The sequence below is a fragment of the Mycteria americana genome, chromosome 1 (genome assembly GCF_035582795.1).
Source record: "Mycteria americana isolate JAX WOST 10 ecotype Jacksonville Zoo and Gardens chromosome 1, USCA_MyAme_1.0, whole genome shotgun sequence".
Taxonomy (NCBI): domain Eukaryota; kingdom Metazoa; phylum Chordata; class Aves; order Ciconiiformes; family Ciconiidae; genus Mycteria; species Mycteria americana.
The window spans coordinates 26,352,201-26,376,067 of NC_134365.1; the positions used below are offsets into that span (position 1 = coordinate 26,352,201).

The 23,867-nt window shown below is 37.8% G+C and overlaps 1 protein-coding gene across 3 annotated transcripts in view; it reads right to left on the reverse strand.

The window, feature by feature from the left end:
- Positions 1–23,867, reverse strand: part of CPED1 (cadherin like and PC-esterase domain containing 1) — a 156,654-nt gene that overhangs the window by 13,891 nt on the left and 118,896 nt on the right. For all 3 annotated transcript variants that reach the window (XM_075493254.1, XM_075493246.1, XM_075493264.1), the window contains 2 exons: positions 14,012–14,129; positions 7,026–7,162 (listed from right to left, as the gene is read on the reverse strand). In XM_075493254.1, the coding sequence (XP_075349369.1) occupies positions 7,026–7,162; positions 14,012–14,129 (255 nt within the window). The remainder of the gene's footprint in view (positions 1–7,025; positions 7,163–14,011; positions 14,130–23,867) is intronic.

A 23,867-nucleotide genomic window follows, 5' to 3' on the forward strand; every position in this document is an offset into this window, starting at 1 on the left:
GTCCGTCATTGTAGTATCTAGATGTATATCTATTTAAAAAGCAGTTCTCAGAAATTAGCAGGCAAGGGTATCATTAACTTGCAATGTGGGTGAGAACATTTCTGTGAAAACACAGAACATAATTAGCAGAAAAACAAACAGGCTCTACCAGGTTACACACATAGAGCAGTTGGAAGAACATGCTGGATTGTTTCTCTTCTACTTCTAATAACATATGATACCATTTTGTTATCACTGCACATGAGGATTTCTAATTGCAAAGGGGCATATTCAGCTATTAATTATACTGATTTGGCAGATGTGGCATTTTTATCTTACTCTTCATTCTACTGCGACTAAGATTCTGACAGATATTTTCGCCTTCTAACTGTATTTGGTCTACTCACATCTACCACTGAATTCAAATAACAGAACAACACCCTTCATGGAAAAAGAGGAGAGAAGAACCATGGCCAAGGCCAATGAACATGATGCACAGATGTCTAGTTTTGCCAATGCTATGTATTCTCTAGCAATTTAAGTGTGAAGTATCATTCTAAATATTTCCAATGTCTCAAACATCACAGAGCATCAAAGACTGAGTTTGACTCATCAGCTCTTTCCCATTTTTTTGTTATGTCAAAACCAGAGCAAAACACCCCCCCCACCCCCCCGCAATTTACACTATTAAATACCTTAGCATTGTAGGGCTTTACAATTTCTACATGCACACACATATAAGCAGTGGATGCATGAGTGAGTTTTCAAGTCTGCCCTGGGGTACCTAGCTGGCCAGGTCTGCAGATGGGATGGCACGCTCTTTTCAAAAACCAGTACGAGGAGAAAAAAGCTAGGTAAGATCACTTCTTAAAGTGATCTTAGCCCTTACGTGCCGTTATGCTGGGCACCATATGAAAATATCAGGTGGGTCTTGGAATAGTATTATTGTTGTTGTCCTGATGTTCTGAGAACATGACGGTGGTGACAGGAGTCAGAGCAGATTCCTTTGGAGCAGTCAGTGTAACTGGACGAAATAAATAACTGTTAGGGCCCAGGCATACTTCTTCAAATATTATCACAAGACTGATGAGACTGCACACAGCCCATCTCTGAAGGAGTAAGTTTGGAGTCTCAGAACATCTCTGAGATGATTTCACTCTTAAATGAGCTTGTTACAAGGAGCTAAAGCAGAATGTCAGGAAATTAGATGAGACAGCTGATGCTGTTGAGTGTCTGGGTGTCCACCTGGGAATGTATACTTATTCCTAGGAGAAGGTGTGCCTGAGCAGGATGAGTCAGGAATGAGACAGATGGCAACATCACTTTGGTGAGGAACACAGGTTGTTTCGCTAGGGAAATTAACCTGAACACTCAGAAACAAGTCTGCTAAGAGAATAGTTAAGATTGATGTAAGTGGGGAAGAGAGAAATGAGCCAAAGCAGACTTGTGGTTATACAGAAAACTAGATCAGAAGTGTGGGTTTATCCTCAAAGATGTCAGTCAATTATAATAACCATATTCGCTTTCAGTCAAGAGGTCTTTGACTGTTCAAGTAGGTATGAACCATACTAGGACTGTATCACTGGAATCATGCAAATCTGTTTAACTCCAGCTGCTTCTTTCACAGTGAAATCACAGCATTGTTGAAAGATATGTCATTATAATTAGGACTGCAGTATGTGAAACCTATGGTGCCTGCCTTCTAGCCCTGATGGAGAGCCCTGAAGTCTGTTTGCAGTCGTGACGGGAGGGTATCAGCAGTCACACTATGGAGACTGCGCGTGCTGGGATTTTGAAGGGAATGCTCTCCCGTAAGTAGAGAGAAGATCTGATAGAAAGATGGGTGTGCATTCCTTGTAGCCCAATGCATCCCAGGCTGGTGGATGCATAGCACAGCAAATCTGCACACACAGAGCACCCATTCATTAGGACCTTGTCTGCATCCAACAATCTGCTTCTAACTATTGGTCCAACCATGCTGTGAGATGAGTAAATCCTGGAAAAATAAACAATAATATTTCTTCTCTAACAAGAAAAATATTCTTTTTCTGCTCCCTAAAAAAAAAATCCAGGTGAAAGAAGAGGACATTTGTAGGTAATCCTACCTGCTTTTCAAACTGCCCTTGTGCAGAGCTGGCCAAGCACATTTTCTTGTGGTATGCAGACCATCAGAAAGCAGCTTTCAAAACATCCATGTTTTGCAAGTCAGCTTAATTTTCAGCAAATGCTTGGAAGACTCAAAGGCTAAAACAAGTGGTGTTTAGCCCCAGGAAGAAAACTTACATCCTTCAACTAACCCAAGAGCTTCGATGAATTAGAATAATCATTCAATGTAATTGAATGCGTGGTAGCTATGGCCACATTTATTTCTATGCAGTTGCATGAACTTACTATAGTTGTGCGTGCCATGTAATATTTAATATGATTTGAACCAGGGGCTCTGGGGATGATTCCGTATTTAGCTCCATGACAATAATGAGCAAAATGATGGCTCAGGTGTGTAGAATATGAAAGTTTCTTCACAGTCTCGGACAAGGCTTAGTCATGTACTGTTCAGGTCAATGGGGGATTTGTCTGCAGGATGACTAAAGGATCAGGCACACATAAGTCTATAATTTTACCAGACAAAGAACAACACTGTCACACAGACAGATGTTTTCAGTGTCTTCTGTTGCAAATGTTTGGTGTGAAAAATTCCATTATAGCTTACAGGCTTTAAAAGATTGTGTAAGCATAGTGGAATTCACTTCTTAACCAGACCTATCATTATAAATTAACCAACCTTAGGAAATTTAAACACCTGTAAGTCCAAAACACTACTTAACTTTAAAATATTATTAAGAAATGATAAGTTAAAATTCCTGTTTTAACAGCTGAATTTTAAGTACTTCAGCAAATATTGCCTTTTCATATTTCCTGTTCTTAATTACACATGACTCAATGGTACTTTATTATAAGACTAAACTCTGGGTAGTATTTCTCAATGACAAACAAAATACATATCCCCCCTGCTATTGAGCCCAGCTTTCTATATGCTGCTAATTGGATAAATAATTACCTGTTAGAACCCCTTTTCACCCATTTTTTAAAGTTCTTGTACAAAAATCAAAGCATCATGTCTTAATAGAATTGTATAAATCTTACAGCAAAAGCTCATTAACCACAGTTACAGAGGATTTTGTTCAGCCAATATAATGCAGATATAATATTTTTATTATGATTGCCTATTTCTTTGATTCAATTAGGACATACATGTGGAGTTCCCTAAGAACAACACAGCCTGCATCTCGTTACCCTTAGTTAGAGTTTACAATGGAGGAGAAAAAGGACTGCAGATATTAAAACTGAATGAAATCTACTCAGTCAGAATTACCTTAGCCTCAACACTTCAAAATTTTCCTTTTTACTGTCTGAAATGCAAACATATGACTGACTAGTCTTGCTAACACATCATAAAGCAAAATAAGGCCTCATAAACTGTTTTTGTGGATGTATATCCTTTCTCATGTCTCCACCAATCTGAGTGTTATTGTTTCACTACAGGTGGTCTTATGTTTTCAAGAAACAGAAACAACTTAGCTCAAACACAGTTTTATATGCACACAAATTAAAATAGCAGTTAATGATGATGTGAAATCAATTGGAATCCATAGCCAGGGAAAATGAATTTCTGTTCTAGAGAAAGGAGATGATAATTTTAGAGATGAGCTCTGAAAAACAAATCAATTTTAATATAAGACATGAAAGTAGCCTGGAGTGAAAAAACAAATTAGAAAGCATTTTTGGAGGGTTATTTATGATGCAGATAGGAAAGAAGTGCTCTGTTTGGGTGACCATAAACATATTTCAGAAACATTGACAAATGCATAAAAGAAATTAATGAGCAAGAGACATATCTGAATGCTGCATTTTACTGCTGTTCTATGAAACATGAGAAAAACAGAATGATTGCACTTAAAGATAGAGTTGATCTTGCATGTGCTGCATTTCAGCCAAAAAGAGCATTCACTTTACATCTTATTTCATCAGTTGCTGAAGCACACCCAGATCAGGGACACAGCAGAGCAGTGGTTAACTCATTGCATGCTTCCTCTACATTCATTGAAAGTGGAAAGACAAGTAGGCTTTTTTTCTTTTTTTTTCCCCGTATAAAACTAATAGGGGAGCATAAGAAAACAGCCTGCAGTTATCATAGTTGGAATTTGACAGCGGCATAGAGATTAACACCTTTTTAAAAGAAAAGACATAATCACAAACACTTATGTTGTTTATAATGTCTCATCATGATGTTTTTAATTGTAAAAAGTAAAGCCAGCAGATCAGAATCCTGAAACCAAATTATATTTTTTTCCAGGACAAAAATCAGAGACTTTAGTCTAGTGAATCACAGATGTCACTACTTGCTTTACCTGTGATTCCTGGTGAAATCTTGCATGACTCTGGATTTTTTATGAAGGTATTCAGAAGTGAAATTCAGTCATAGAGGGCTGTTAGTGTTTTAATGGAAGGTATGATGTCATTTGACCCAAAGACGCTACGGACATACCTGTCTCTGCTTTCCTGAGGAAGGATTGGTAATTATGTGGGGTGTATAGAGGTTTTATTGCCTTAGTTCAGGATAAACTTTGAGCAAGAATTCAGATGTAGATCATGATATATGACTCCTTTGTAAAGGATTTTGAACTCCAGAGACCAAAGTTACACAAGCTGAATATTCAAAGTGTGGTGGCATACAAAACCCCCCAGAATACAGAGGCACAGGTTAGTTGAGCCCATTTGGAGAAGTGGACACATGATTGAGTTCTGTTGTTCTTAGCTAACTTCAGCAAATGACAACATAAATCAAACAGCATTCTAGATCATCTCAGTGTCCTCACATGGCTTGATGATTTTTGCCCTTATGTTTCACACTCATGCTTTTTTTGCAATCTGCTTACATTTCCAGCCTTGAAACCTTCTGCTTATTTTATTATGGAAACTATGATGTTGTTTGAGAAGTCAGTGATCTCTGTAGTGCTTAAGGACAAGGTATATAATGGTTTGAAACTAATATCACAAATTAGGAAATATAAATATTTATAGATGATTACCAAAATCTCTTGTGTAATAAAAATGCATTTGTTCACAAGAATTATATCTTGCTGGCTACTCAATAGCTCCCTTGTAAAAGATCCAGGTTGTTTAAACATATATAATAGCATACAGTACAACTGACAGGCAAAAGTGTCTTTCAGTGAGCACCTGAAAAAAAAACTTTTTCTACTACGTTGCTTAGACTGTGTAAAGTAATTCTAAAGTTTGCCTTAATCACAGGCAGAATCAGGACCTTATCACCCAAGCAGAGGACCATCTTTACTCATCTGACTTAGGCATGAAGAAAGTCTCTCTTTAGTTCTTAAGTTCTACTGACACGAGGGAGTTGGTCCAGGCTCTATATTTATTTATTTGGTGAAAGCAGAAAAAATGCTATTGCAAAATGCCACACAAAGTTAAAACCACTGCAAAGTGATAACAAAAATAACATCAGAGGGAAAGACATAGGAGAAATATACCAAAAGGCAAACATGCGTTAGAGTGATGACTTTAAAAGAATAAACCAGTTAAATGGACATCTGTGCAAAGGTAACAGGAGTGATTTGGCAGATTTCTACAGAGCAGGGAAGGTTATCAGACAATGACAGAAGACTTTTGCAAAAGATACAGAATGGGAAACAAGTGCAATTAGTTTTACAGAAATTTTTCTTGCATGGTGTTAATGTAGATCACATAGGATCTGCCTCTCATCTGACACTGGAATAGATCAGTGACCTCAGAGAGTCAGAACACAGTAGAATTTGAAGTAAGAAATCAAGGTCACAAGCATTCATTTCATATACTTGGTTTTAATGGACCCTTAACAAACGTTGTCCTGTTTTTGACACTGGTCAATGTGAGTGGTCAGATTCAGGAGGTGGGGACATCAGCATAATCTTCTCAGCAATACCCTGGCAATCCACTTCCACAGTGGCATATTGTTCCTCTGCTGTCCTTCCATTGTCTGACCAAAGGGTGTTTGCTTATTGAAGCAGCCCAATGTCTATGGAAATTAAAGACCAAAGCAAAGCTATCAGATTCTTCTATATTTTTTGCTGTGGTCAATCCAGAAGTGCTTGTTTTGTACATGAGGAGCAAATCAAGCTTCTCCTCTGTCATATAAACCTATGGTTTTTTAGAAAAATATGTTAGGAGAAACCCACAGCTCCATAGTAATGGAGAAAACCACAGGCAGAAATAAAGCCAAATGGCAATGAAGGACTTTGTGCAGGACAAGAAATGACCAGAAAAGAGGGAGGAAACATTAATTGAAAGACTATTATTTTTGTATTTTTCTATATAGAAATGCTCTCAGATGTTATCAAAATGCCACTTTTAGTTACTATATTCTTACCTAGACAATACACTATAAAAATCTTTATAACAATTAATTACTTACTTTCTGGATACTTGTATCCTCAGTAAGGTACCTGAGCCTCAGATCAGAGCTCTCTCTCAACAGTTTTACAGTCATAGCATGCTTATTAAGGAGACCTTGTATTTCCAAGCAATCACCTTAGAAGCTTCACTACAAGAAAAGAATGTGCAAGAAGACTTGGTAAGATTAGTGTGCACAAGCAATGCCATGCATTAGGTATGCAGCAGAAGAAACCCAACTTGCACATCTAGTGTGAGACAAACTGTGACAATAATGCAAATCCATCCTCCATTTACACTCCTTATATACTCACTGCAGGTCTAACTGGTAACCGTGTACACCATAGGTCTTGCAACTCCACTGGTGTGACCTAAGCTCCTATGGAAATAGCAGCAGACAGCTGTGTCTGCATATGAGGCTAAATTATGGATAATGGTTGGTTTTCGTCCCTGTGGATTTTCCATCTGAATCTTTTCCCAGTTATAATAAAAAGGGATTTTTCTTACACATCAATCATAAAATTGTTTTTAAAGCTTCAGGACACTAAATAACCAGGTAAATAAAAATGAATTAAAATGTAAAATCTGTTACATACCCTTCTGCCCTCCACACAGCGCTGGAGCTCGGGCTTGGCTAGCACAGAGTATCGGCAGCCGTGGGGCTGCCACGTTATTTCTCTCCAGTCGCAGGTCCTGTTGTCAGAGCAGCTGAGGCAAGGGACAATCCACTGCCCTGGAAAACAGTAACGGGATGTCAGCATCTCCTCTGTATTTTTGTGAGTAGCCTTATTATACAGCAAGCGAGATATTTTTGAGTACTTCTTCATGGAAGTTTTCCCTAAATTAAGTGCCCCCCAACCCTTTGAAGAGACTATTTCCTTCCTCTGTGTTATGCCCTTTTCATTTAGCAAGGATAGGAGTTTTTCCTTTCCACGAAAGAGCTGCGAATGCCCAAATCTGACAGTCGTGTGTGGGTTCATTTCTCAGTTCACGTTGCCTTTCTTGTAGCAGCTTGTCCTTTCTCCACAGAAGGTACACGAGAAAGGGAAAGGGGTTGAGGATGCTGAATGGCAAGATAAAATATTCACGTTCGGAAGCGTCTAAAGGCAAGATTCATTCTCATCTACCACTAAACATCTAAAAGTTGGATAGTTGATTGAAGTTAGATTTTGAGAGCCCCTTGCTAGAAAACTGAACCTAAGATTATACAGATAATGTGCAGATAATGAGAGAGGATGACTTTGCCTCAGAAATACTAATTTCTTTAATTTGTGAGAGTTCAGAGAACCACCCCAAGACTACACATATACATTTCAGAAGGTGAAAGTAAGGTGAGATGAATAACGTATGTGATTTATTAGAGCCTGATCCCTATTTTCAAAAATGATTTTACAGATTAGGAGCATAAAGTGGGATTACAAAAATTCAGTGGGTAGAATGGTTTTGTTATTTTGGTTCTCTAAAGCTATTAAGTTCCAAAATCCTACTGGAAGTCAGAAGTATTTAGCTTCTGAAGGAAGGCAGAAAACTTCCGAGTTGCCTTTATATTCAGATCAACACAAGAAACACTTTTCTCGCCCATACGAGTGCACCATCCTGACAATATCTCCCAGTGCCTATGTAGCTCTGCCAGCAAAACCTGCTTTTGCCTCTGATTAAAGGCGTTACACATGGAAAAGCGCAGAGGTCCCCAGGTCCTTGTATCAGTGCCATCAGGCCTCGCTAGCACAGCCGGGTTTCTCATTGCAGCCCAGCAAACAGCTCCAAAAGCAAATGTTTGCAGAGTAGACCTGGCCTTAGAGTTTGTGACCGTCACTGCTACCAGACAGCAGCTCAGCAGCCAGCCGGGTGTGCTTCGCTGTGTGTGATAGATTGCTGCGACACAGGAAGCCACGGCAAAAAACCAAGGCTGCTGCCTAGCACCATTTATCAGGCCAGGGACAGTGGTAGTCTCCGAGTCCAGACCTCAAATCAACCAACCCTTCTGTCCCTGCTCTGCTACTCCAATAAAAGGCACAAAGCAATAAAAGGTTATCAGTGGGAGGCTGAGTGAAGCAACCCTGCGGGATCCCGGCGGCCTTGGGAGAGACAGCTGCTGCCCCAGGAGCAAGGGAACTTCCCCGGAGGCAGCCCGCGCTCGCCCTGAGCAAAAGTCCCAAGCGAATATGTTTTGGTAAGTAGCAGGGTGAGTTGTCTTAGCAGATAAAAGAGTCCTTCTAAGTAAAACTACCAAGAATTGTTTGTACAGGAGCCTGCACTGGTACATCTAAGGGCGGAACATATCCGACAGCGCTACGACCATGCAGCTCCAGCTGCTGCGTAGCCTGCACAGCTGCCGCTACTTCTGCCCCATGCCGAACATGCTCACCCCACCCTCACCTACACTTGCAGATGATGTGTGGCAAATAATAGCAGACTGGAACTAAACAAAAGCCTGGACACTGACTTTACCACACTATGGATCAGGGAGCATAGCTCAGCTCCCCTGGTTCCCATGGGTGCCTCCCGAAGGCTGCCACTGGGCAAGCAACCCAGTTTAGCACGGCGTAAGGAAAGGAAGGAGGGATGTTCAGGCCCATGGTGCTAGGGTGCAAGCAGGGTGCAAGCAAGATGCCCAGCGCTCCTTGCCCAGAGGAGCTCCAAACTTGCATCACCTGTGTCCTAATCACCTAGCTGTTTGTCCTTAAAGATAACATTCCCCACTCTTCTCAGCTGAGGACTCCTTTAATGTTTAAAATTCATTAAGGCAGGAAAATAGCATGATTGTAACCTGGTAATTTATTTGGGAGAAAAGACATCCAAACTTTGGTCCCTGGGTGAGATTCTATGTAGACATTTTATCTAGAAGTTAAAGTGAATCTTTACCTAAAGGTACAAAGTGGATAACCAGGTTCTGAAGCAGGGAGTGCTCTTCCAGCCCTCAGCTGGGAAACCGAGGGCTGAATTTGGATGGTTCCTCTTTCTGGCAGCCTCCAGCGCTGACCATTGTGAATCCCTTCCTCACTCGGGCCCCCCTTGGCTTTGAGGTCCCTCGCTCCAGGCTGTGGCATCCTGGCCACCACTGGGGCCAGGCACGCTTCGACACTCCAAGGTTTCTAACACTTCTTGTGGATCTTGCCCTTGGCTCCCCCCATGTTCCCTCTGCACCCCATTTGCAATCCATGGCTAACGGGTCATCCCCAGCTCCATAGCAGTTGTATGAAGAGACTGAAAAGTGCAAGGTCTCGTACAACGCAGCAATAGGTGCCATGCAAACACCTTTTATTGCTTTGTGCCTTTTGAGTAGCAGAGCAGGGACAGAACGGTTGGTTGATTTGAAGTCTGGACTCAGAGACTACCATTGCTGTAGAGCTCTTCATAAATGATCTGAAATTTGTTTTGGGCAGTGGTTTATATTTGAAAAATATATGAAAACTGGGCAGTTTATTCCTGATACTTTAATTTTTCTTTCAAACCAAATATGTAAAAGTTCTGGCAATGTCTACAACATCTGAGCTCCTTCATTTTAGATATTTTCTTCTTAACTTGCCATACATTCATGAGCTGATCTGGTTTTAGGTAATAAACTGGAAAAGTAGAACTATATAAAATGAATATTGAGGAGCTGAAACATCTGAACAATAAAAGTTTAAACTTTGGCAACTGAAAGTGATAAGTACCTTTTGAAAAGCTTCTTTCAAATAGTGTGTTTGATTTATATTCAATAGCTCTCTAGGTATATTAAGGAAAAAATAGATCCATTTTTGGCATATGCTAAAGGTTAGTGGCAAATGTAAAAAAATGAGAGAACAAGGATATATGGAGATAAATGCATGTTTATAGGAAGCACTGACATTTAATGCTAATAGAATAGTTGCAGGTTTTTTATTTATATAGATTTTTTAAATGATGCATGTAAATTTATGCATTTTTAATCCAGTTATTATTAACTTTTCCTATTGTAACTTCACAAAAGTAAGTCAATGCATTCCTAACCTTCAAAACCAAGATTGTGTTAAAAGGGAAAATGAAACTCATATATAAAAGAGGAAGATAATTAATGATGAAAAATTGCAATCAATATTAGTTTGGAAATTAAACTTATTTTTTATTGCAATTATAAGTTGGGGGTTTCCCCATTTATATAAAGTAGCAGCATGCAATGTAACTCTCAGCACCATTTCAATCAGCCTGTGTTTTGTGGTGCTTTGGCTGAAAGGGTTAACATCAGCTTTACCAGGTGAAAGGAATTTTACCTACAATTCACTGAGAGCAAGAGAGAGCTGCTGTTAGTATAAGTTTATGCCCAAATTAAAAACTGGTAAAAACAAAGTTTTATGAAAGCCTGTAAGTAAGAGTTTTCCACAGGAAGAGTGAAAGTAAACTGGATTTTTGGCTCATTAAAGCAGTTATCAGTTGCATACATAAATCTTCTGCTTATGATATGAGATTAAATATTGCCAGTGCTCCTATAAACTGCTCTCCTAAAATGGTATGAAAAAAGATATACTTTTAAAAAAATTCATTAGGACTGTTTACCTTGAATTTAAAAAATTTTAGCCTAAAGTTAAAAAGTTTTAACCAATAAAGGCTGTACACTTAATTTGATAGTTTTGTTTCTTCTGGATAGGACTTTCGGCCTCTTTTATTTTTATTCAACCTTTCCCATTGTCATAGCCACAAATACACATATTTTGCTTTCAAGATCAAAATCAAAGTTTTTTTATAGTGCCAAACAATTATCCATATAAAAAGAAAAAATATGCTAAACTGACAACTCCAAATTTAATTATTTAACCGAAACTGATCCTAAAGGTAATTATTTGATTTATGACTAGTTTACTTTTAAATTTGGTGTCTATTTGGCATGCTAAGACTTTTAAAAAATGTTTTCTCCGTGAATAGGGTACGGAATTTTTTTTTTTCTTTTAGCTGCATTTATGAACAACAAAAGTAAAATTATTTTTAAAAGGACATGTTTTTGATGCTACGGAACAAATGGCCTTAGGCCTACAAAATTATGTCCAAACTGAAATTTACTCTTTGTAGTCAAAGGAGACACTCATTTGGTTGAACATCAGTTTATGTCTCTGCTGGACCTAAATCCAGATAGCTGTTGACTGCAAAGAGAGAGCTCGTACAGAATTATGTTAAACTGGATCCAGTTGTGGAAAATGTGGAAAGCTGGATACAACTAAAACACGTATGTCATAGCAGCGAGGCAGAACATTAGAAGTGAAGCTGTGATCTCGTACCCACCAGATTTTGTAATTGTCTGCATACCAAATTTTCACAGACTGTAGTAGCCCGATTCACCTGCAGGAATTTAGCATAACTTGGGCTTCTCATGGTCTCTGTCAACCCTCTCTCTCTCTCTGAGGAGCCAAACACATGGTTAGTGCTTGCTGACTTCTGTATTATTGATAATACAGCAATACTGAATAGAGAGGTAATTTTCCTGTCACAGCCTGGTTCAAATCCCATTGAATCAAAGGGGTTTTTCTGAAGGAAAAAGGATTTTTGTTGCTATAAAAATAATAATTTCATTCCGTGATCCAAACAAGATGAAAAGAGAGAAACTTCCCCTCTTGAATATTCCAATTTGTATTTATTGATTTAAAAAAAAAAAAAAAAAAAAAAGGAAAGAGAAAGAAAGAAATGGTGTCAATTAAATGCATATTTGGTAAGATGCTGAGCTTCCTCCAAAGAATAGTGCCATGGTGACTAGGACAGGAGGTGGTCAGTTCTGCCTTTGGTTAGACCCTGAACTACTGTCTCTGCACTGCATCAAAGGACTAGAAATGAGGCATAAAATCCTAGTTGTACTGACCTGCAAAGCAGACTTCTAAGTTTTACCATTAATTTCAGAGGAACTAAGGTTTTGTCTCTATCTCTGCCTCGTCCCCACAAACACAAGCTTTTGCCAGCATAGATCCATTTTGCTGCGATAGTACCTCAGTATCCCTATACAACTAAGCTGTTCCCTGGCGTAAGAACAATGTACGATGCTGACTTCTGCAGAAGTTTTCAGTTCTCTTCTGAGAGGAAACAGGGCATTGCTTAGCTTCTCTGAAAATTTAACTTACTTAAGTAAAAGAGATGTTGCTGCTTTAGCTGGGAATTTGCAATTGCTCCCATACGTGTTAGGAAAATGCTCACTGCCAGGACTGGGATATCATTCAGTTATTACAAATTTGGAATGATTTTCCACAAAAAGCCACGCCTTCCAGTTCCAGTTGGAAGTTGTGACGTACATTAAAACTATACAGCCGCTTGCTGCCAGATACTGCAAACCCCAGTTCTAGGCTCATTAGACACCCCTTGGCAATCTTTGCTTTATAAGCAGAAATTATTCTTCCCTGTTTAATATACTTGTCCTTTGAGACTACATCTCCTGAAGTTTGCTTCCATTTTAATTGCATATATTATTCGCAATAAGGCTGTAAAAGATATTTTATATTCCGTTTCACTTAGCTAGATGCAGTGTTTAAAAGAAGCATGTTATATATCAGGAGAAACAGATTGTCTGCCCCAGAAGGACTCCTCTGTGGATTTGGTTTGGGCTTTCTAGTCAGGAACTTTATGTCCTGATATAGTAGCACAGGATGGGTTGTGCTTGTTTATGATTCACAGCTTGCTGTGCGATTAAAATACACTGCTAGGTGCAACAGAGTCTCCTTTGTGCACTCCCTTCATATAACACAAAATTAATATATGCCTCTGTTTCACATGAAGTGATGCATTCAGGCAGTTCCCACATTCCTTTTACTTTGTATTGATTCTTCCATGAGTTTGTGCAAATTTACTGCTGTGAGAAGCTGCTTTTATCTATGGTAAGATAAAAAATACAGTTGTGTTAGTAGACCGTACAGGAGTGCTGGGTTATTTTTCATTTGTCTAATAAAAATTGAACAAAATTACTTATTGTCTAATCCAGTAACGACTTAAGCTATGAATAAGACTGCATACCTGAGTAGTCCTGTGGATTACTCAGATTTGTTAAAGTACACGTGCACAAATCTCCATGCAGCTGTGACCTAACCTTAAATACCTGCCTGACAATCTGTTGTAATCTGGGTTCTCACTAAACCAAAGAGTTGTCTTGATTGTATTGGTTATTGTATAATGTTTCATTTGTCCATTTTGTTTTTTAAGGTATCAATATATGTAAAAACACATACTTTACTGTTTGAAATTGTAAATTGTTTTTGTGTTTCCAATGTAGAAGTGGAAATATAAAATTCAAATGGATCAAAATGTTGTGTGCTTTTTCTAAAGCTAATTTTTATTTCGAGTAGACAATCCCTTCCATTTAGAATAAAGCATTTTTATTTTAAATGGTTTTGATGGAAATATGCATTTTAAAGGCTACATGACAATAACACAAGCAGTGGTGGATCACTGATTAGAAACTTATTAAACAAAAAACTGTTGTATAAACTAATTAACCTGATTTTTAAAATCTGTAACTATTACAAGACATTAGTTAAATTTATTGTGTGTAAATAGTGCATGTCCATAGAAAAGAGGAAACTTTTTTTCTAGTTTTACTTTGATGAGGTTCATGAGTTAATTTTCAGAAGAAAAAGGATTAAGAACAAACCTTTTGTGTCTCCAGCTTCACAGGTCTTAAACACCGTCTGTGAAATTGCTGAGAGGTATTCATGAGACAGGGGCTGCAAACCACAGGACTCCTCTGGACGAATTCGAGAACCACAGTCCTGAATTAAAATGAAATCTGTGAAAATAACAGCACTGCACCCATCCATATGACTTCAAAATCCTCTTCAAGGACATTTAAAGAGGAAAAAAGTTATTTGGGGTTGGTTCTGCAATTCATTCATCCATTGCTCTTCAATATATATTTTTAATATGAAATTTAGAACGCTTTTTCCATTCAGACAATGGTTTTGTAATAAATTATCCCAATCCACAGTAAATGTATAAGATACTACATTTGCTAAAAATATAAGAAAATTTATTAAGGCAAACATATAGAACATTCATGTAATGTCATGTTGTCTCTACTTATCGTACTATCTCTACCTATTTGCCCTTAGCAATTTTGTATGCATATCTACAGTCGTATGGAATACACTTCTGTGATGAAATGCCCCAAATTAGCTTCAGGACATAGAGGTGCATAAAGAAAGAAAAAATCAGGAAAAGAGAAAGAAAAAATAAAAATTTCAAGGGGAAAATGTTTGAGCTAGTAGAGGGGTTACAAAAACTTATTAGGGGCACTGAAGGAAAGGATTTAATATAAATATAGTCTTCTGACTGGGTCTTCATGTGAGATGTATTCCATAGTAAACCTCAGACACTACCATAACAGTAGCATAAATACTGACATTTAAAAACATTCACCTTTTAAGTAATTTTCTTCATAGAAAAGAATCTGACATTTTTTCACATTCTACTTAAAGAAGAATTTACTAAGACCCACAATTAACACAGAAATATTTTATCTATGTTTATGCTTGGATACAGAAATATGGTTATTAAATCAACAGAATGTAGTGAAGAACTAGAGACCGCTAATGCAACGGCATACACTGTAAACACACTTCATAAGGAGCTGAGTTTCTCACATTTTGATCGTTTCTGATAAATTTTATAGGCATTATCAGAAATGTATATGAGAATTAATTAATGCCAGATGCCTAAAAAATTAGCAGTAACAACCTGGAATACCAATGAATCAATTTGAAATTCACTTTCTTAAAATTTGCAAGTGAAAAGTGTTATTGGCTTCTAGAAAACTTGAACATTATTCTATACCGAAGGCCAGAGGTGCCAGCAGCTCCCAAAAATTTCAGACAAAATATCCAGATAAATAGTGATTCCCTACTATAAGGTTTAGCACATGTGGGTACTTACATTTTAAGTAATGGGCTATATCAACTTTGTGCCTTACAGTTATAATGTTCAAGCATCCACTGACATGATACAAATGACATCACAGCGTTTGTGACATTGGGCAACTCTTTTGGTAATTTTAGATGTCTACAGTATATATGGCTGCATGAGTTGCTCATTCTAGTTTTCCTTTATCATTTCTGCAGAGAAATAACATTCCTAGGGCACATTTTTATAAAATGAATCACATCCTAAAAATGCCTTTCTCCCTCAACTGTAAAAAGAATTTAGAACAATTCAGATCTACATTAGTTCAGATGAATCTCTCTTCAAATTACTTTGTAAAAATACTCATCCTCCATAGTGCATTGCCCAAACTGGTGCTATTGCCAGATGTTTCATCAGAAGATAGGAGCATTCTGGGGTCTGCGTTAGCTTAAGAAATAATGTCTACTATCTCGTATTTCATTGTCTCACCCTCATTTCTGTATTGTCACAAGCTTACCAGAACATGAGGGTTTTTTTCACCAAAACTGCAAAGCTGTAAAACTGGGACATAAAATAGAGAAAAAGATAATTTTATGACAAAGGAGAAAATGTTACGAAAATTTAACCATGGCAATCACCACTTAATGTGCTTTTATTTTTAAATACTGTATGAAAATTGCAGTTGTGGCCCTTTCTGGCTAGACTGAATATTAGTCATGGTAACATTCAATAACTCAAAATTTGCCTTTTTAAAGAATTACATATGGTTAGTACTACTAATTAGTTACAAAGAAACTAGACAAATGTGTAACACAAGTTTCCACAAGTGTGGAAACACACTTTCACCGGAGTATTTTCACTGCAAGAAGGAGTATTCTTGAAACCAAGAAGAATAATAAAATGTAATTTCTCCAAAACAACAACAAAATTTCATTGGTCTTTTCTTCACTGAAGTATACTGATTTCTATTTTTATTTTCTAAAATGATATTAAAATTAGTTTGGCAACTGTCATGTAATATCATTCACTGTTTCCATGAAATTATGCTACATCTAGGATGCTATGCCTAAATTGGACCAATGAGAGAATGACAATTATGTCCTAATATTGTCAAGGTGAAACTTGACAGTTAGTAGGAGTTGTGCCACTGATATAGGTGGAGATATGAATCCATCCTGGAATTTAGTAAATACTGGTGGGTCTTTATTATGCAATCGAAACCCAAAGTGAAATAGTTGTCTCACAATTATTCTGATCTCATTAAATTCCATCTTTGAAAAAAGAAAAAAAAAGTAAAAAAAAAATCTTCCCACTGACTTCAAAGGGTTAAGGTCATTTTTATACACAAAAAGTCAGATAAATGGTAGATATGTGTGGGTTCTTTTGTAGAGTTGTCCTGTTCTCTGCTTAATGCTCTATAACTAGGGAAAGCTGTTATGACAAAATGCATGGCACGTTATCTTCTAGTGTTAAACTGTGATGTTGTCTTGGAGCCTCTGGGTCTGGACACACTGTACAGCTATTTGACAGTACTACTTCAACTAACATTAACATCAGAAAGCTCCTACCTTGCAGTAAAACAATTTGCACAGGACTTCACAAGAAAGCCTGAAATTCCTGAATGTGCTGCCATTGCTCTCAACATAGTGCTATAAAATAACTTAACAGGGATTTTCTTGTTCATACCTCTGCCCAGGGTATGTGTTTAAACAAACAAAAATTGATTTTAATTGCATTCCTTGGACAATATCATTAACAACAGTTTCATGTGGGTGGTTTATTACTAATCACAATCAATATGCAGGTCAAACTATGTCACCGATTCCCTTTGACTTCGCTGTTTTCAAAGTATCCAAACCATGAATTTTAAAGGACACTGCTTGTGTTTAATATGTAATTCACATCTAAAACTATAGTAATGAGATATTGTGAATCACTGAACAAGCCTTATTTGTTTCATCTTTACTTTTGTGGGAGACCAATCCTTTATCATCATTGACATATTTAATATGAAGTGCAAAATGAATCTGTGGCAGCCACAGATTTACCGCAGCTCCACCAATGTATGGCACATTAGGGCTTTTCTAACCATCTGCAGATTTTTTAAAGTTTTCTTCAGGTGCTGCAGTGACATGATATCCTTGTTGCCTTGCGCAAAGATGAAACATCTTGTGATCTTAAGTATGTTTACAAAAGACCACTCATGGCAAAGATGAGAGGCAGACATGTAAACTTAAATGATAGCTCTTGCTCTGTGTCTGTTCTCCCTGCAAACCTTCATTTTTAGAAAGCAGACATAAAAAGGCCCTTGAAATGTCTGGACTAGAATCAAAAGAAAAATTCCCCTCCTGCATTACGTATTTTGGTGCACAGTTAGAATCGACTCTTTATAAGACAGGTTTGGCATTTTACTAGTAAACTTTCTTTTATCTTTACAGATTTTCTGGACCCTAGCAAATAAAAGAGGAATAAAGCTTTCCTATGTACATCTAGATAGCTTTCAGTCAACATCAGTTGATAGATACTTAGACAGTGAACATTTCTGGAGTCCATCTGCTGTGTGAAAAAAGAATTGTTTCTGTTCAGAGCACACTACAGTGAACTTGATTCTTCATAAAGGGAATAAGTTTTAGCCTTTATGAAGAGATCACACAGATTTTTGAGCCTGCTACTCTACAGTTTTCTCAAATTATTAATTTGGAGCTATTAATGCATATGTTATTTCATTTATTTATAGGCGCCTGATTTAACAAGAATTTTGTTTAGCTCAGCTTTCAATAACCATACTGTATTTTGTCTCAATTACATATGCATATGCATACGCATATACATACATAGTTTCACTCAGGATTACATAAATATTAAAAAAACCCTACCAGTTTTAAAATCATATAGATATGTGTGGTTGGGGGAGAGAGAGAGAGATATAACCAAAGCATTATAAAGGTGAACCACAGTCATGCAGCTAATATTATGGAATTAATGTCATATAGATAATACCATTGTAGTTGCAATTATGCTTTAGATTAAGAGATGTAACTTAACTAATAAAGGATTTTTACTTGCTGTTGTACCTTTTTACCACCTCCACCTTAATGAAAGAATGGTTACTCTGAAATGGCAGTAATTTCCTACAGATTAACCCCATAAACTTCCACCAAACTGGAAGCAGTTAAAAGGAGAGAAGGTAAGAAGCCCATGACTTTCCTGGGAAAACTCATATTGAATAGGGACAAGCTGTCCATCTGTGTTCATTCAAACAGTCAGTGCTCCAGCAGTGACAGAGCACCACATAACAAAAATCAAGTTACTTTTAGCATCTACAGCTGCTGCTACATGTCAGGTCAAAAAGGCATTTTAAAATAGGAAGGTAGGATTTTCAGATTTTTTCTGGAATAACCCAACTCTGTCCATTCGAAGCTGTTGCTAAAAGTATCATTTTCAGTGGAAGTAGACTCAAATTAATGAATTTAAAGCTTTGGAAACTCCCACCCAGGATGCCTGTATCTAGGCTTTACACTCAGCTTTCTCAGTAGAAGTCCTTCTTGCATTTGTATTAAAATCCCTAGCGATCAATGGGAATGGTGGGCTCAACAGGTCAAAAACCAGGTAATTTCTGCTTAGGTACTCATGTCTGAAATTGCACCCAGCCCAAATCACTGAAGACTACCCCTACCAGACTAATAAAGGATCAGTGTATCAGAATGTTTTAAACTAAACAACAAGAGAAATATAACTAAGCTCACAGGAATTCATTTTAGCAATGCACACAACCAACATGTAGCCAAAATCCTGCATCTTTTTAACATCCAGAGCCCACACGTGTCTGGATGAGATAAACCTCATTCACGAGTTCTTGGCAAAGAAGGGAGGAGACCTCTCCATCCATCGGGCTGTGACCCTGCAGTCCTTTGCCCAGTGTTGCCCATCATCCTGGCAGGTCACCCAGCCACCTCCTGTGAGGCACCGCAGCCCTGCCTCATCTTATGATGCCGCCAGGGCTGCCTTATTTCTTTTGACTGTTTACATTTTAGACATGACAGAACAAAGCTTCCTGTGAAAGAGGTAATTTTGAATGCTTTTGTGTTGGTCTTTGTAGGCTCGCTGACTTAACTTTATTTGATCTGGTTCTATTTAAGCTGACCAAAGTTTCTCATGAAATCCTTTCATGTCTCTTTAGTCCATCTTTTTCTACTATTTTACACATAACTAAAACTGGATGAAAAGTGATTAAAAATGATGCTATGGAAGGAGTTCTAATAAAATTAGTCAAAGAGTGAGCTCATGAAATAGTGAAATTGTATCTTATTGCTAGGGAATAAATTGTGAGCAGATGGATTAGTTCCACTCTATCAACTTTATTAATATGGCAGTAATAAATGAAGGAACAGTTGGCATATTGACTTCTATTCAACTGTCTCCCTCTGTCCAGCTGCACTATTCAGTGATATATGAACCTCCAAAGATTCAGAGGTTCAAGCTGGTTCAGTTCAACACCCAAATTAACCAGGTTGAACTGAAACTGCTGGGTGTACAAAATAGGTCTAGAAAGCTCTCACAAGGAGAGAGACAGTCTCCCAAGAAATTTCAGTTCACTACTACTTTTGGCTGGGAAAAAATGACTATTATTTTTTATCAAGCACTGTCTAAGACATAGATGAAGACATTGCCTACATCAAAAGACACACAAATCCATTAAACAGGGAATATAGGATTAATGGGTTGAACTGATGGAGTAATGTGTCCATGTGTTGCAGCTATGTTTTATGGAAAGGAACTGCCACCACTGTGCTTTGTAAGGAACCTAATGTGTTCCATCTGCAAAAATGGGATAATATTTTCCCAATGACCCCGAAGGCACTGTCACAAAAAACACATTAAAAGACTATGAGATGCTCAGTTCCACAGGGATCTGGTAGGGGCCATAAAAACACTTTAGAAAAGGAGTCTGGGCACTCACAGGGTTGGAACATGCAGTGCACAGACATCAGTAGGAGACCGGGAATGATATGAAAAGCTGAGATACTGGCCATATTGTCAAGGCATGGTGGAGACATCAGACAACAGCTTGAAATGTGCACAAAGTGCAGCCATCAGTCCAAATTGCTTTCAAGTTCTTACCACTGTTATTCATGTTGTTGCTATAATTCTTATTATTTTGTCTTAAGAATACAAGCATACCATGAATTGCAGGATTTTTCTATCACAATCACAAACTTCTACATAGAAAAATTTTTGGGGGATAATGTCACATGCTTTAGCCAGTGATGGAAGAATGCCATATCTACACAAAATCTTTACTATCTGCTAAAGAGCTTTTGAAAATCCCAGTAGGTGCCTCTCTACAAAGACAACTGTCTCAAAGCACATACCGATTATATGGACAAATAAATTTCATCTTGACACTAGAGCAGATGCAAAGTGGCTTCCTCTGCACAGAGAATGCTAACCTCACAGAAAGCTAAGAAACTGTTTTGAGAGATAAGCACTACTTATAAAGACAAAATATTGCAAGTTTCATACCACTATTTTAATATTTTTAATGTGTGTGGAGAATATAAAAGAATCTCTTCAGTCTATGAAGGATTTTGATTCAATTCCATTTCACATCATGTTTAATACTGCACATGATATCAGTTAGACTCTCTATCTGCTTTCCTGCTCCCAAATAGTCAATAGTTCAAAGTTCTGCATTTGTGAACCATAGAACAAAACTATTGATGAGGGCTAAAAAGCATGACCCTTATCTAGCAGAGTCTTGTGAATTATGATTCTGAACAGCTCAGAGATGCAACAGAATTAGTTGAAGTAAGACGGCTGAATGTGAAATCCAACTCCATTAAGAATAAAATATTATAAACACAAGCTTTGGAAAATATTTCACACTGTACCTAAAGATAATTACAGCTTTTTTTTCAATATTTGAAGCTAACATCTGCATGAATTTTTCAACTGCTTTCGTAGCAAATGTGTTTTCCTAATGCAACTAATGATATTTTTCCCAAGCAAGAACAGTGACGATTTCCAGCTTGCAAGCTTTATAAACTAAAAACACAGAGCAAGAAAAAAAGGAACGAAAAGAATCTAGTGTTTCTTCCTCCCTCAAAGTGAAGATAAAACAGGAACAAGGGATAGCAGATAAAGAGCGGCATTTTGCTATTTTAGGTTCTGGTGTTTGTTTGGTTTAAAAAGCGAGATGGTAATGTTGACCTGGAGACTTTAAGAGCTGCATCAATTTTGGATTCCCACTTAGTCCTCCTCTTTCCCCCCATGTTTTCCCAGTGCAAACTCTGAATGTGAATTGACTTGAATTTTGCCAAGTTCACTACCTGAAAATGGGGAGTAGCTTGAGAAAACCATGTGTTTTGACAGTGCAAGAAGTAAATATTTTATGTGACAACCAAAGGAATTATTAGGTATTTATGGTTCTCTCTCAATAAAGTGCTGATGTGGCCCTGACTGTTTTCCCTGGTAGTTAGGTAAAAAATGTACTATATTAGCTGGGAAATCCCACAGCCTTGTGGCTATTTTAAAGGAGCATTCTCTTCTACCCTCCCATGCTCAGGGTATATGGCATTCACAGTTCACATTGCAGAGTCCTCTATGCTCTACACGTTCCTATGTGCAAGAAACACTTGAACTCTAGCCTTGTCCTTTTGATTTTAGACTAAGACCTTTATATCACAGCCATGATGAACGCAGCAGAACTTCTCAGACTGAACAGCTATCACTACATTCAGAAAGTATGAAAAGGTATGAGAGAAAGAATGACCTGAAAAGCATTACTGTTCGTTCATGAATTCTGAAACTGAAATGCTCTGACAATGAATGCAATGCATTGAAAAAACATGTTAGCTAAGGACTCAGTCCAGTGAGCTGTATATCTCCTAAAGCTACTGTTAAAGCTGCTTTTCACAGTAAGCAAGGCTTGCAGACTTGAACTCAGTGTTTCACGGTGTACTGTAACAAAAGTACTTTCTCACTTTTAGCACAGAATCTTGTAGACCTTGCAAGAACATCTATTAGCTTTATTCAGGGCTTGGGGCATACTGAGGTTAAGATTCCAAGGAGAGATTTAGGATGTTTGGGTCCAGTTCACAACTCTGCCTCTTATTTTCTGTATCAGCTTGGGCAGATGACTTGGAGCTCCACCAACACTACTCACACCTGTAATGTATCATCTCAAAATCTTCACTCAGTTGCCATCATCCTCCTAAGAGCCTAAGTTTCTTCTAGTGGGCATAGGCAAAACCACCCATAGCTCAGCAGAGCTCTGTTAGTCAGCCTCTTTAGCCCTAACAGAGTTCAAAAATCCCTTTGCCAACACTGCTTGATCTGATAGGTGTTCTCAGGACATGCCAGTGGGAGTGTGCAGTGCACAAAGCATTAACTGGTATTTCCCTGGTAGAACATTTCCCTGCGATATAGCGAACACAGTTTTAAGTCCCTCTTTTAACTGATTTGCAGCAGAGATTTCAGTTCAAGCTCCCAATGTCTTCCCTCCAGTCAGTGGGCTATAGGCTATTCTGGGCAGTAATGTGTCAGTCTTTCCCAAGCAACCTGTTTGCATTTGCTTTGTATGTACAATTAAATACTGACTTGTAAAGAGCCTTCAACCTGCTTCACCCACAGGCTAGATGTGTGTAAAGAACGTAGGGTAAAACTGGATGTAGGGAGCACCACCAGGCTCCCTGTTAAGTGTTACGTGAGAAAGGACTGACTGAAGTAGGTACTTAACTCCCTGAGAGAGAACATGGCAATTCAAAGTGGAGGACAGGCTCTCCTGTAACCCAAGACTGGATGTGTAACTCCCAGAGAAAGGTGCACTTAAGATACATTCCTTTCCATATGAATTTCTGCAGGGCAATACATTGTTCTGGCTTGTGTAGAATCTTATTTTTACAAGCTGAACTCTTCTATTTTAAATTTTAAAAAGGTTTGTACCCAGCTAGTTTTTTGTGTGTGCTTTCTTCCCTCAGTTGTGTCAGATGTTCTACTAAAAAAAACCATCAAACCTTTCTTTGCAAGCTTTACCTCGCTAACACTCCCTATGCAATGCATAAGGAGCCTAGTTACACTGCTTGGACATGGTGTGTTTCCATAGGCCTCAGGATGCTTAAATCACTCTCTTCCCAACTGATTGCTCTGGATTCTCCTGCACATCCCCTGAACATAAGAAAAGGAATGTAATACTGATTTTTTTTCACCAAAATAGTCATGATGAATAGCAACCTGGTGACCACCAAACAGGATGCAAAAGAACTAAGTCCTACATGTCCAGTTCAATAGGAGCACTGATTTTGCTTCTTTTTATTTCTTCTCATTTAAAAAAAAAAAACTGGAACATCAGAATTTCCTTTCTTAGTCTAAATTGAGCTTAAATTGGCCTAAAGGGTTGAAAAGGTATTAGTGAGCCATGGATGGACTGACAGCAAGATTTCAAGAGCTTTGTTACCTTGGGAAAGTAGATAAAAACAAAGCTAAGGAAATAATAAATAAATGGACTAAATATATTCATTAAAAAAGCCAAAAGTTTATTACTTTATTTATGTTATGTTGGCTGCAGGGTGAATTAAAATGGTTTTTGTTTAAGGAATTAACGCACACACTGT